The following is a 14312-nucleotide window of genomic DNA, read 5'->3' as shown; positions in this document are numbered from 1 at the left end:
CATTCTTTCCAACTGGAAAAAGGCTACTGGACAAATGCCGCCCCGCGGTCATCTGGTAATACCCATGACATCATTCTTGGTTAGTTAAAGGCATCCTGAACTTGGGGTGGGCTGCACAGTCATTCTTACCATTTATTCAGTGTCCTGTACGTCACACCCATTTCACCCACATTCCTTACCTCCCACAGCCATAGTTGCATAAATACTCAGAGAAGAATGGATGAAGAGTTCCTTAATGTGGCCCCTTAAATCACCCCTGTCTGATGTCCCAAGTCTTCTTACCTGCCTGAGCAGTCAGTCACGCAGGGAGAGGCTTTGTGGTGGTCACCTGCTCTAGTGGTGGATTTGTCCATCTCTCGTTGTAGGTCTGTCAGTGTTTTGGGGTTTTTTTTTTTAGTTTTTATATCTATTTTTTTGGCTGCGTTGGGTCTTCATTGCTGCGCGCAGGCTTTCTCTAGTTGCGGTGAGCTGGAGCTACTCATTGCAGTGGCTTCTCGTTGCAGAGCATAAGGTCTAGGCGCGCGGGCTTCAGTAGTTGTGGCGCACGGGCTTCAGTAGTTGTGGCTCGCGGGCTCTAGAGTTCAGGCTCAGTAGTTGTGGTGCACGGGCTTAGTTGCTCCACGGCATGTGGGATCTTCCTGGACCCCGTGTCCCCTGCACTGGCAGGCGGATTCTTAACCACTGTGCCATCAGAGAAGTGCAAGGTCTGTCAGGTTTTTGTTTGTTTGTTTTTAAAGACCTTTTTTTTAAAATTTATTTTTGGCTGCCTTGGGTCTTCGTTGCTGCGCACGGGCTTTCTCTAGTTGCGGCGAGCGGGGTCTACTTTTCGTTGCTGTGTGCGAGTTTCTCATTGCAGTGGCTTCTCTTGTTGCAGAGCAAGGCTCTAGGTGCATGGGCTTCAGTAGTTGTGGCTGCATGGGCTCAGTAGTTGTGGCTCGCGGGCTCTAGAGTGCAGGCTCCGTAGTTGTGAGCACATTTATCCACAAAAAGATATATTGAAGATGGGACTTTCTTGGTGGCTCACAACTACAGAGCCTGCGCTCTTGAGCCAAAACTACTGAGCCCATGTGCCACAACTACCGAAGCCCATGCCCCTAGAGCCCGTGCTCCGCAACAAGAGAAGCCACCGCAATGAGAAGCCTACGCACCACAACGAAAAGTGGCCCCCTCTCGCCGCAACTAGAGAAAGCCCTCATGCGGCACCGCAGATCCAGTGCAGCCAAAAATATAAATAAATAAATAAATGTATTTATTTTAAAAAAGGTATATAGAGGAATATTCATAGGAGCTTTTTATAATAGCCCTAAAGCTAAAACAACATAAATGTTTATCAGCCAGAGAATAAATAAAACAAATAAATTGTAGTATATTCCTTCAATGGTAGATTAATTGTCTATTGCTGCATAAAAGATTACCCCCAAATTTAGCAGCTGAAAACAACAGATATCTATTATCTCACATAGTTTCAGCTTAGGACATTTAATTAGGCTGCAGTCATCACTGGGCTTGAATGGGGTTGGAGGATCCACTTCCTGTTGTTACTGGAAGGAGGCTGTTTTTAGCTGGCTGTTGGTAAAAGACCTCAATTCCTTGCTATGTAGTTCCTCAATAGATGTCCACAAGAAGTCAGAGCAAGTGATTTGAGAGAAAGAGATGAGACAGGCTGGGACCTGGGACCCTTTGCTGCTGTGTGCACACCTGGGCAGACATCTCCTCCAGCAACAAAATACAAAGAAAAGTAACTGCATGTCCTGCCAATGCAGGGGACATGGGTTTGAGCCCTGGTCCGGGAAGATCCCACATGCTGTGGAGCAACTAAGCCTGTTCGCCACAACTACTGAAGCCCACGCGCCTAGAGCCCGTGCTCTGCAACAAGAGAAGCCACCGCAGTGAGAAACCCAAGCACTGCAGTGAAGAGTAGCCCCCGCTCGCCACAACTAGAGGAAGCCCGCACGCAGCAACGAAGACCCAACGCAGCCAAAAATAATTAATTAAAAAAAAAAAGAAAACTGCATGCATGTGCAGTTGGGGCAAATTATGGACAACAAGATACAAAAAGACCGAAAACCCAACTGCCAATTCTGAAGAGCCGGGAGCAAAAGCAGGGTACTGAGCACGCCCCCTGCACTCAACCCCACTTAAGGGGTGGGCAAACCTCCTAAGCCACCCCTCCAGCTGACCCCCGGACACACCTCTACCCTCACCCCATATAAGGAAGCAGCTCGCCCCCTGCCCCACCCCGGGGAGCGAGCAAGGGAACTTGTTACTTGTTCTCCCTACTGCTGCAGCAGAAACCCCAATAAAGCCTTGCCTGAATTTCTTTTTTTTTTTTTTTTTTTTTTTTTTGCCTGAATTTCTTATCTGGGCTCTTATCAATGTCTATAGATCAAGGAGGCCAAGAACGCTGGTGAGTAACAATAACACAACTCCCCTTACGACCTAATCCCTAAGTCACACACCACCACTTCTGCGTTTTTCTATTTATTATGAACAAGTCACTATGTCCAGTACACACTCAACAGGAGGGAATACGCAAGAGCGTGAACAACAAGAGATGGAGATCATTGGGGCTCATCTTGAAGGCTGGCTACCACAGTCTGCTCTCTGGCCACTAACGATTCCGTCCCTCCAACCTGCAAGCCGCACCCCCACCCAAAGGCCCCAAAAGTTGCATCCTATTGTAGCAGCATCTCCAAGTCCAGAATTTTGCTCTGTAGGTCAGATGTGGATGATCGTAGTTTCTTAACTCCAGCACCTAGACTACAGCGCTACTTGATCTGTAGAACTTTAACACTAAGGAGACACGTTATATGCCCCTGACACATCCAATATACAATTGTGAGACAGGCGTAGGATAACCGTTACAAACATTCCTATTCAAATAAGGGGTGAAATGGGGGGCACAAAGGAGTCACTGGGGCACAGTAATTCTGCAGTTCAGTCTCAAAGTCTACGAATAATTCTCCATGGCTCTCAACTCTATCATCTGGGCTCTCGGTTCCGCCCTTTGAATCATACTTCCTTTTTCATGATAGGTAGTATGTATTTACAGATGAATAATTTCCTCAGCATGCTTAATGCTTCTAGAAATTTGGGGTGTCCAGAGGCGTTTCATTTTGTACCATCTCTGTCCCTTCTAGCTGCGGTGTTTCTTCTAATATGATGTTCTTAAAATACTTCATAGGTTTCCTTTGAATCTCATTGGGGTTCACTCTATTGGACCAAAGTTCCAAAGATCCTATTGTTTGAGAGGCTCTGAGAGGCACGTCTTTAATCTGTTTAAAGAGTTACTATTCTGCGGCTTCCCTGGTGGCGCAGTGGTTGAGAATCCGCCTGCCAATGCAGGGGACACAGGTTCGATCCCTGGTCCAGGAAGATCCCACATGCTGTGGGGCAACTAAGCCCGCGAGCCACAACTACTGAGCCTGCGTGCTGCAGCTACTGAAGCCCGTGCGGCTAAAGCCCGTGCTCCACAACAGGAGAAGCCACCACAGTGAGCTGCTCACCGCAACTAAGAGTAGCCCCCGCTCACTGCAACTAGAGAAAGCCTGCATGCAGCGATGAAGACCCAACACAGCCAAAAATAAAGTTTAAAAAAAAGAGTTGTTCTGACTGAATGGTACTTTGAGCTGCCATCTTTGATTTTTCTGAGTTTTTTAAAAAAGATTTTACAACATTTGCCTCTCTGTTTTCTAAGTTTTCCCCACTCAACCCATAATGATTGATCAACTGGAAAATGGGAGGAAATTTTTTAGACAAAGATGATGTTCTCTTATTTAACAATAAATTGGGCAATCAAAGGGGAGGGGGTTTGATGAATTGCAATTACTTTTAGGGCAGGACAAGAAAAGAATTTAAATACAGTTCTCTCTCTGCCTATGTGGGCCACTATCCCTCTTTAGTATGCATTGTGCATCTACATTATACAGTAACAAAATTCCCTTAGAAGATGCAGGAGTGCCTGCTTGCCAAAAAAATAAAACAATTTTCTCCTGGCACTAGCGAGGTAACTCCTTAGGAGAAAACATTCCTTTTCAATCCTGTAAGGCAGGGGTCCCCAACCCCACCGGTCCTTGGCCTGCTAGGAACCGGGCTGCACAGCAGGAGATGAGCGGCAGGCCAGTGAGCGAAGCTTCGCCTGCCGATCCCCGTCGCTCGCGTTACCACCTGAACCACCCCACGCCCCCGTGCGTCTCCCATGAAACCGGTCCCTGGTGCCCAAAAGGTTGCAGGCCGCTGCCGTTAGGGGTCATGATGACCCACTGCCTGCCTTGCACGTGGAGATCTGGGATATGTAAACCATCAATATGTTACTTTGATGTATAATCCTTTGTCTCAAAACCATATAATTGTGCTTTGACTTCTAAAAGGTGGAACAGTTCTCAGAGCTTTCTGAAAGACTGTCTCCCAGGCTATAATCCTCAGGTTGGCTCGAATAAAATTTTCCATTTCTTTCTTTGATTGACTGTTGATTAAGAGGTATTTTACAGTCACAACTCCTTGTTTTTTTCTGGCAGTACCCTGGATTTGATCTTTACTATAAAGCTATTTCTTAATTTTGTTTCTTTTTTAAAAAGATTTTTTTGATGTGGCCCATTTTTAAAGTCCTGTCACAATATTGCCTCTGTTCCACGCCTTGGCTTTTTTTTTCTTTGGCCACAAGGCATGCGGGATCCCAGCTCCCCAACCAGGAATCGAACCTACACCCCCTTCATTGGAAGGTGAAGTCTTAACCACTGGACCGCCAGGGAAGTCCCTAATTTTGTTTCTTTATTTTAGCCATCTGGAGAGGCTGAGAACTTTCAAAGTCATCAAGAATATCAAGGTTTGGGAATTCCCTGGCGGTCCAGTGGTTAGGACTCTGTCCTTCCATTGCAAGGGGCACAGGTTCGATCCCTGGTCGGGGAACTAAGATCCCACGAGTCGCACGGCCAAAAAAAGGAAAAAAAAAAAAAAAATCAAGGTTTCACAGACCTTCCTTTTGCTTATCGCACTTCTCTTTCATTTAACTATAAACAGCAAGAAGAAACTAGGGACAGCAGCCGGGAGACCGTCATGGTTCCTGGACATGTTCTATATCTTGACCTGGTTGGAGGTTATGTGGTTGTATGGATATGTAAAATTAATGTGTACACTTAAGATACACAAACTTTATTGTATTCCCGTTACACGTTCTTATTTATTTATTTTTGGCTGCATTGGGTCTTCGTTGCTGCGCGTGGGCTTTCTCTAGTTGCAGAGAGCAGGGACTGCTCTTTGTTGCGGTGCACAGGCTTCTCATTGCGGTGGCTTCTCTTGTTGCAGAGCACGGGCTCTAGGCGCGCGGGCTTCAGTAGTTGTGGTATGTGTGATCAGCAGTTGTGGCTCGCGGGCTCTAGAGCGCAGGCTCAGTAGTTGTGGCGCACGGGCTTAGTTGCTCCGCATCATGTTGGATCTTCCCGGACCAGGGCTCAATCCCTTGTCCCCTGGATTGGCAGGCGGATTCTTAACCACTGCGCCACCAGGCAAGTCCCAACGCGTTGGTTTTTTTTTTTTTTTCCCCCAACACGTTCATGTTTTTTTCCGACACGCTCTGAGCGTGAGCACCTGTGCGCGGAGAGCGCCGCGCGCGTGCATGAGCATTCCGAGGCTGGAAGCAGAGATGGGTGCGCGTGCACATGCGCGGGGCATTGGAGGCCAGTAGCGAGGGCAGGTGTGCGTGCGTGTACGTGCTCGCGCAGAGGCTGGAAGTAGTGCTGCGTGCTCTGCGTGCGCATGCGCGCGCAGAGGCCGGAAGCGGGGCTGGCGTTCCGGGTCAGTTGCGAGACATGGAAGGTTTCGCGGGGGGTTGTAGGCTGCCGTGCGAGGGGCCGGCTGAGGAGGCAGAGCCCCAGGTGGCGGCCTGGAGCGGGGACAGCGGTAACGTGTCCCAGAGCCACAGCAGCGCGTCGGTGCCGTGGGAGGATGAGGGCCCGGAGTCGGGCGCGCCCAGCCGGGACCTGCCGCTGCTGCGCCGCGCCGCCTCGGGCTACGCCGCCTGCCTGCTGCCTGGCGCGGGGGCGCGGCCCGAGGTCGAGGAGCTGGACGCGAGCCTGGAGGACCTGCTCACCAGGGTGGACGAGTTTGTGGGCATGCTGGACATGCTGCGCGGCGACTCCTCCCACGTGGTCAGCGAGGGCATGCCTTGCATTTACGCCAAGGCCACCGAGATGCGGAGAGTGTACAGCAAGATCGACCGGCTGGAGGCCTTCGTCGGGATGATCGGCGCCAGTGTAGCCAGGCTGGAGGAGCAGGTCTCCAGGGCGGAGGCCGAGCTGGGGACGTTCCCCAGTACGTTCAGGAAACTCCTGCGCACAATTAACGTGCCCTCCTTCTTCAACAAGGCGCCCTCCAGCAGGTCCCAGGGGACCAGCTACGAACCCCCCGTGGTGTTTCGAACCGAAGACCACTTTCCTTGTTGCAGCGAAAGATCTCAGGTCTGAGTCCGCGGGACAGCGCTGCCAGAGGACGGGTCTGAAATTCTCTCGAGTAGTAATCAAACCAGTTGAAAATCCTGTGACTAGACATACATGATGTTGGAGTATGGAATTGTAAAGTTTATTTTTTGCACACTTGATTTCTCAGTATCTTCATCATTTCACGAAGGGTGTGTGATTTTCTACGTCTTCCAGTTCAAACTTGGAACTTCAAAGCTGCTTGGTGGGGGGCATCGGGGAAGCAGAATGAATGATTTACCTGGGCACTGTGGCAGAACTGTTATTTTTATGGATTTTACAGCTCAACTAACAGTATTACCTTTTCAAGATTTGTGTATTTGTATACCCTTAGGAAAACTGAGCCTTTAAAGCCTTGTTAATTCGATCCTAATAGTGATTCAGGTTTCAATAGCTTACTTCTAGGATAGATGGTAAATTATTTAAAATTATATTAAACTTTCCATATAATGGATTGCAAACTGAAGGAAATGATACAATTTCTGAGAAAACGTACTGATATATTGCAACTCATTCTGAAGTTTTTTTGAAAGTATGACCTCACAGTCTAAGTTTGTCCATAGCAAACGTGTCTATATATGATTCCCAACGTTTGGTTTATAATTAAACATTAATAAAACATTTAAATTTTATTGGAAAGGGTTTCCATCTGAAAAGGACTGTACGTATTTTCCTTTTTGCTTGTTTGAAAATAGACACGTTGAGTATCTGATTTAAGGAGTGGGATAAAGAAAGTTCACAACATTAAATATTTATTTCTCCTCAAAGCGAACAGTTAAATTATTTGTGTGGTAATATGACTGGTATTAGGATTTGGTTCTTTCACCCCGACGACGTGGAATCTTAAAGATCCCTTGCAGGTACAACAGGCTTTGATCTTGATTTTAATCTGTTTTATAAGGTGGTCCTCCTAGGTAGTAGAACTCAAGCATAGAGCTTAGGTTGCTTTTGTGTCATTTATCATAGATCTTTGAGGTTTGTAAAGTAGGTGTATTCTCAGCTGTGCGTTGTGAGAAGTCTGATTGTGTAATCTCAGACCTTAGCTTTCATGGACCTTCTGTGTCACACATTTATATATATATTTTTTTTTTTTAATTTATTTTATTTTTGGCTGCGTTGGGTCTTCATTGCTTTGCACAAGCTTTCTCTAGTTTCGGCGAGCGGAGGCTACTCTTCATTGTGGTGCGCGGGCTTCTCATTGTGGTGGCTTCTCTTTTTGCAGAGCACGGGCTCTAGGTGCGTGAGCTCAGTAGCTGTGGCTCACGGGCTCTAGAGCCCAGGCTCAGTAGTTGTGGCGCACGGGCTTGGTTGCTCCGCGGCATGTGGGATCTTCCCAGACCAGGACTTGAACCTGTGTCCCCTGCATTGGCAGGCGGATTCTTAACCACTGCTCCACCAGGGAAGCCCTGGAAGATAATTTACATCACTATCTGTGCACCTTATATCTAAGGGACCTTGGGTTCTGAAATTCTCTTAGTCGTTCGGTGTTGTTTCTGAGGTTTCTACTAGAGATTAGTGCAGGGCCTCATTGGGAATGGGGACTGGAAGCTGGTTTGCTTAGTACAAGACAGATGTTAGACCCAGCTCATTTTTCTGTCTCCAGAATGGAGGTTGGGGGAGCCAGGCACACCCCGCTCTAGCTGGCACTGCCCCCTTCAGACCTTCTCCTGGTTCCCTCCTCTCCTACCCCTGACCAGCTGGAGAGTTAAGAGGGCCCTTCTGGATCTCAGAAAACTGTCCTTCCACCTCTTCCTAAGTCAGTAGCAAAGTTGGGAGGGAGGCCCCCAGTGCTGAGGCTGGGGGAGAGCGGGGTGTGTTGTCATTCTGGTGACTCCTGCAGACTGTGTCTGCTGCCGGGGTCTAGAGTTCCCCTACCTTCCAGAAGAATAAGCAGGCATGGGCATGGGGTCACATAAAGGCTGAGAGGAGCACACCACCCGTCACCCTGGAGTCGATGAGCTTTTTTTTTTTTAATTTTAATTGGAGTCTAGTTGATGTACAGTGTTGTGTTGGTTTCTGCTGTACAGCAAAGTGAATCAGCTCTACGTATACATACAACCACTGTATTTTTTAGATTCTTTTCCCACATAGGTCATTACAGAGTATTGAGTAGAGTGCCCTGTGCAATTAGCTTGTTCTTCATTCCTACACCCAAGAGCACAGTAGCCACTTAGAGATTTCAGGAGTACCTAGGACACCCCCTCGGGCGTCCACAGGCAGCCTCGGGCGTACAGGAGTCGCCCTGGAAGCACACATAAAGTTGGGTGCTATTTATTCACACATAAAATTCACACATGTGGGACTTCCCTGGTGGCGCGGTGGCAAAGACTCCACGCTCCCAATGCAGGGGGTCCGGGTTCGATCCCTGGTCAGGGAACTAGATCCCACATGCATGCTGCAGCTAACAGTTCGCATGCCACAACTCAGGAGCCCACGTGCAGCAACTAAGACCCGGAACAACCAAATAAAGAAAGAAAGAAAATTCACACGTGAAATAAGGTGGTTAAGTAGCTTGTGGCTTTTTATCCTCCAGGCCAGAACTTTCAGGAATATGAGCCTTAGACCATATGTGAGGAGGTGTGTCCATCATGAACGTGAGAGTAGGGGTCCTGGAGTCAGACAGCTCGGGACATACGAAGGACTTACTGCGAGGAAAAATCTAATAATGGTCTGGAACTTAAACTTTGAAACTTGCTTAGCTAAACAGCTGTCAGAAGGGGCAGCATAGGAAGAGGTGAAGCATTATTTCATAAGGATTTCTTCCAGCTGCTGAAAGTGACTAAGGAGAAAGGTGGGCTCAGGGTGGCAGACGGGGTCCACGTCACCAGCCGTCCTTGGCTGTGACACAAGTAACAAGCAAGTGCAGCGCAGCTGCAATTCTCAACTTGTTAACTGACTTAGGAAGAGGTGGAAGGACAGTTTTCTGAGATCCAGAAGGGCCCTCTTAACTCTCCAGCTGGTCAGGGGTAGGAGAGGAGGGAACCAGGAGAAGGTGAAGGGGGCAGTGCCAGCTAGAGCAGGGTGTGCCTGGCTCCCCCAACCTCCATTCTGGAGACAGAAAAATGACCTTGGGCCAACATCTGTCCTGTCTGCCTCGTCACCCCTGCTTTCTTTACCAGGAACTTGGCCTCATGAACTCATGGCAGTATCTTCTGAAGACTTTGACTAGGAGTGATGTGCTGTGAATAGTAAGAGCGCACCTCCAATTCATCAGTGTGCCTCCCAGCACCCCCCAAAAACATCCTCAGTGCATCCTCTGTGTCTGTCCCCACCGCCGCCCCATCTCACCTGGACCACTCAGCCCTCTCTTAAGTGGTTTCCTGCTTCCCCCATCCCCTCTCCAAGCCACTTTTCATATAGCACACAGCGGCGCAAGGGGTCTTTCCAGAAATCAAATATATTGAGTTTTGCCTGAAACGCCCATCAGTTTCTCTCGTTATGTTTGAATAAAATCCAAAATCTGTCCTATGGCCTGCCAGGCCTGCAGGATCTGGCCCCTACGCCCTCACTGGTCCTGGGCCTCTCTCCTCTCACTCATTCACATCTCTCCAGCTTCACCTGGATCCTGGGAGATGCCCAGTGGGTTCCCCTCATAGCACTCACCACCACTGTGTCTGGTTCGTTATTAGATGGCTGTCGGCCCACCTCCAGGCGGGCATGGGCTCTGGCAACCCCACTTCTCCTCGGCTGTATTCTCACTGTGCCCGTCACACTCAGATACCTGTTGAACAAATGACTCACACTGGCGGAGAGAATGAACAGCTAGATGAAAGCCAGGCACCCCAAAAGGAACAGGAGGCAAAGCAGATACAGTAACTCAATCACATGTTTGCTGGGAAATCAATCACCACAGGTGGGCTGAGGACCCCAAGGGAAATAAGACGTGGTTCTTCTCCCAAGAGCTTGACAGGCCAGTGGGAGACCAACCTAATCCAATCCAAATTTCATGGACGGAACTTGCTAAACCCGTACAAGCAATCCTGTGGGCTCCCATGCCTCAGGGATATTGATATAGAACTTGCAGAACTATCTAAAGAGACTCTGAAAAAGTCAAAAACTTGAAAACTATTTGTTAAAAAAAATATTTTACAAAGTGACCTAAATCCTTAGTCCCAGTAATAGAAAAGGAAATGCATTTCTTTTAGAATGAGAGATTTTTCGTTACGCTTTTCATCCTCAAAGGGGAGGGGTCAGTCTGTGGTCACATGAGACCCTGGGGCCAGAGGAAGGGAATAACCGGGAACTGTCGCCCCTGTAACTACGGGATTGCCCTCGGCTGCAGGAGCAGCTCCTTTCCAGCAGAGGGAGCTGTGGGAACAGGAACAGCCGCCTGAAAGCAGCTGGTCCAGCCCAGCCTCCGGGAAATAAAACACGCCAGCACCGGGCAGTCAGAGCCACCAGGCCCTGTCTGCCCAAGGGGCTCACAGTGTGAGGACCACAGCTGTACTCCAAGGCACAGCTGGCTGCTCTTCTCGCCCGGGGCATGGGAGGGTGGACGTGGTAGCTGAGGGCAATGCCCCTCACCCTGCTTGCTGTCCTCGCAGCTCTTCTCTCTCCCGGAATGAACATGCTCATTTATTTGTTTGCTTTTTTTTCTGTCTCCCCTGCTAGGGCAATCTTTGTCCGTTTTGTGCAGCCCTGGATCAGTGGCCACCATGCTGGGTGCAGGGTAGGCACTCCAAACGTGTCTGCTGGGTTAATGCAAGGGGACAGACAGGCGGATGAGCAAGACGTAGAGAACCAGGAGGGCGGAAATGCAAGGGCCACATCCTTCAGGCTCCTCCAATGTTAATTCAGCTCCTTGTCCTGGCAAAACCAGAAAAAACGATTTCAGTCTTTTCTCGGAAAAAAAAAAAGCAGATCCCCCCCCCACACACACACGTCACCTTCCTTCCCCCTCACCCCCAAATATCTGTCACTTTCTAGACTGTGAAAATGCTTACCCATAGACTTGCTTAATAGCACATTGTTCCCTGTGACACTATTCATTGAGACAGGAACCAGCAGGATGGGAGGTTGGGGGGGTGATGTGCTATTAGTGATGTCACAGTTCTCAGTAGTTTGGGACACCTGAGTTTCAGGTGCCAACACTATTACTTTATAAGGTTGTTCAGGAAGGCATCCGAGTTGTGAATGGAAGTGTTATTTTATTCTTGTTAACTGATTTTTTAGTTCATTGTTTTTATTCTTTTTTCCCCCCAAAAATTGTGGTGAAATACACATAATATAAATCTACCGTCGTAACCACTGTTCAGTGTCCAGTTAGTGGCATTAAGTACTTTCGCACTGCTGTACAGCCGTCACCACCATGCATCTCCACAACTCTTCATTTTGCAAAACAGAAACTCCGTCCCCATGAAACACCTCTGCGCTCCCTCCCCTCCCCCAGCCCCTGGTGGCCACCATTACAGTTTCTGTCTCTGTGGATTTGACTGCTGTAAGGAAGGACCTCATACGAGCGCATTCACATAAGTATTTGTCTTTTTGCGACTGGCTTGTTTCACTGAGCATAATGTCTTCAAGTTTCATTCCTGTTGCAGTGTGTGACAGGATTTCCTTCCTTTCTAAGGCTAAATCATATTCCATTGTATGGGTAGACCACACTTTGCTTATCCATCCATCTGTTTTTTTGTTTTTGTTTTTGGCCGTGCCATGTGACTTGCGGGATCTTAGTTCCCCAACCAGGGATCGAACCCGGGCTCACGGCAGTGAAAGTGTTACCGAGTCCAACAGGCCAATAAATCGGGAGATGAGGTGATGAGGCAAAAGGAATATGACTTTATTTGGAAAGCCGGCAGACTGAGAAGATGGCAGACTAATGTCTCCAAAACACCATCTTCTCAGGGTTTGGATGCCAGTTTCTTTTAGAGAACAGACAGGGAGAGGAGGTAGGGAAGTAAAGTAAAAAGACCGTAAGTCTCGCAAATATCTCCTAGAATGGCCAGCTTCGGGGAGGGGTGTGTTAATTTCATCTTTCTTGCAGCCATTCACAGGTGGACAGGGTCAGGATGCTTCCCTGACCAAAGGCACTTTGGTTTAACATTCAGACAGAGTAGCAGGGTTCCCCGAAGCAGGCCATTATGTATAGGCTGTATCCTTTTAGCGAACAAAAGCAACGGGAAGCAAAGGTGAAAGTAAAGAAGCAGATCCAGCATGGAGCCAGGATTGGCTCTTTCCTGTTACAAAAACACCAAGTCCTAACCACTGGGCCTCCAGGGAATTCCTGACATCCATCCACCTGTTGGTGGGCACTTGGGCGGCTTCCACCTTTTGGCCATGGTGAATAACACTGCTATGAACATGGGGGTATAAATATCTCTTTGAGATCCTGTTTTCAATCTTGCGGGGTATGTACCTGGAAGTAGAACTGCTGGATCACATGGTGCCACCACACTGTTTCCCACCCAGCTGTTCTATTGACATCCCCACCATCAGTGCACGAGGGTTCCAGTTCCTGCACATCCTCACCGACACTTGTTCTGACAGTGGCCATCCTGATGGCGTGAGGTGGTGAGGAGGTAAAGGTTTCTCAGGGTAGATGGTGATGGTGATGATGGGGAAGCGCCACCAGGGATAACAACCACCGTAGCGGGCGCTCCGTGCGCCTGTCTTCCTGTTCACCTTCTCCCCCACCACCCAGGAGGAGGAGTGATTTATCAGGGTACTGTGTGCGAGCCTCGGGCACCCCTGGTTCATTTCTCAGCTGGGTGGAGTTACGGAATTACAGCCATTCTGTAATTACAGCCGAAGTGAGGTGATATCGCACTGTGATTTTTTTTTTTTTTTTTTTTTTTTTTTTTTGCGGTACGCGGGCCTCTCACTGCTGTGGCCTCTCCCGTTGCAGAGCACAGGCTCCGGACGCACAGGCTCAGCGGCCATGGCTCACGGGCCCAGCCGCTCCGCGGCATGTGGGATCTTCCCAGACCGGGGCACAAACCCGCGTCCCCTGCATCGGCAGGCGGACTCTCAACCACTGCGCCACCAGGGAAGCCCCCTCTCACTGTGATTTTGCTTTGCATTTCCCTGGTGGTTAGTGATACTGAGCATCTTTTCGTGTCCCTGTTGGCCATCTGTGCTTTACTCTGGATTGAATTTGCTCTTCTTTTTCTAAAAGCTGAAATGATTGATTTTAGATGTGTCTTCTAATAGATACATTCAATTCTATAAATTTCCCTTTGAGAACTGCTTTCATTGCATCCCACAAATTCTAGTAAGTTGCATTTTCACTCTCATTTAGTTCAAAATCTTTTAATATTTCTCTTGAGATTTCTTCTTTGACTCATGTGTTATTTAGAAGAGTGTTGTTTAATCTCCAAGTATCTTGGGCTTTTCCTACTATCTGTTACTGATTTCTAGTTTAATTCCATTGAGATCTGAGAGTATACATTATATGATCTGTATTCTCTTATTTTTTTAATCTTTAAATTTTTATTTATTTATTTTTCTAGCCACACCGCACAGCTTGCAGGATCTTAATTCCCCGACCAGGGATCGAACCCATTCCCCCGCTGCAGTGGAAGCATAGAGTCCTAACCGCTGGACCGCCAGGGAATTGCCAATCTGTATTTTATATTTAAGGTGTATTTTGTGGTCTGTCTTGGTGAATGTTCCATGTGAACTTGAGGAGAGTGTATATTCTGCTGTTGTTGGATGAAGTACTCCTAGCGTTTTTACTTTGGAGTAGTTTTAGACTTGCAGAGAAGTCGCGAAAATAATTCAGAGAACTCCCCTGTGCCCTTCACCCAGCTCCCCCAGTGACAGCATCTTACAAAACCATAATGCGATGGCCAAGACCTGGAAATTGACACTGGCATGAAACTACTAACTAAACCACAGACC

At 48.3% G+C, this 14312-nt stretch overlaps 1 protein-coding gene across 1 annotated transcript; it reads left to right on the top strand.

Annotated features, from left to right (window-relative positions):
* The first annotated feature begins 5525 nt into the window (after positions 1-5525).
* Positions 5526-7240, top strand: BLOC1S4 (biogenesis of lysosomal organelles complex 1 subunit 4). The gene has a single exon (XM_032633706.1). The coding sequence runs from the start codon at positions 5658-5660 to the stop codon at positions 6459-6461; it is 804 nt and encodes a 267-aa protein (XP_032489597.1). The 5' UTR covers positions 5526-5657; the 3' UTR covers positions 6462-7240.
* The last annotated feature ends 7072 nt before the right edge of the window (positions 7241-14312 follow it).

This window comes from Phocoena sinus, chromosome 5 (genome assembly GCF_008692025.1).
Source record: "Phocoena sinus isolate mPhoSin1 chromosome 5, mPhoSin1.pri, whole genome shotgun sequence".
NCBI classification, from domain to species: Eukaryota; Metazoa; Chordata; class Mammalia; order Artiodactyla; family Phocoenidae; genus Phocoena; species Phocoena sinus.
This window is presented reverse-complemented; position numbering and strand designations above follow the sequence as displayed.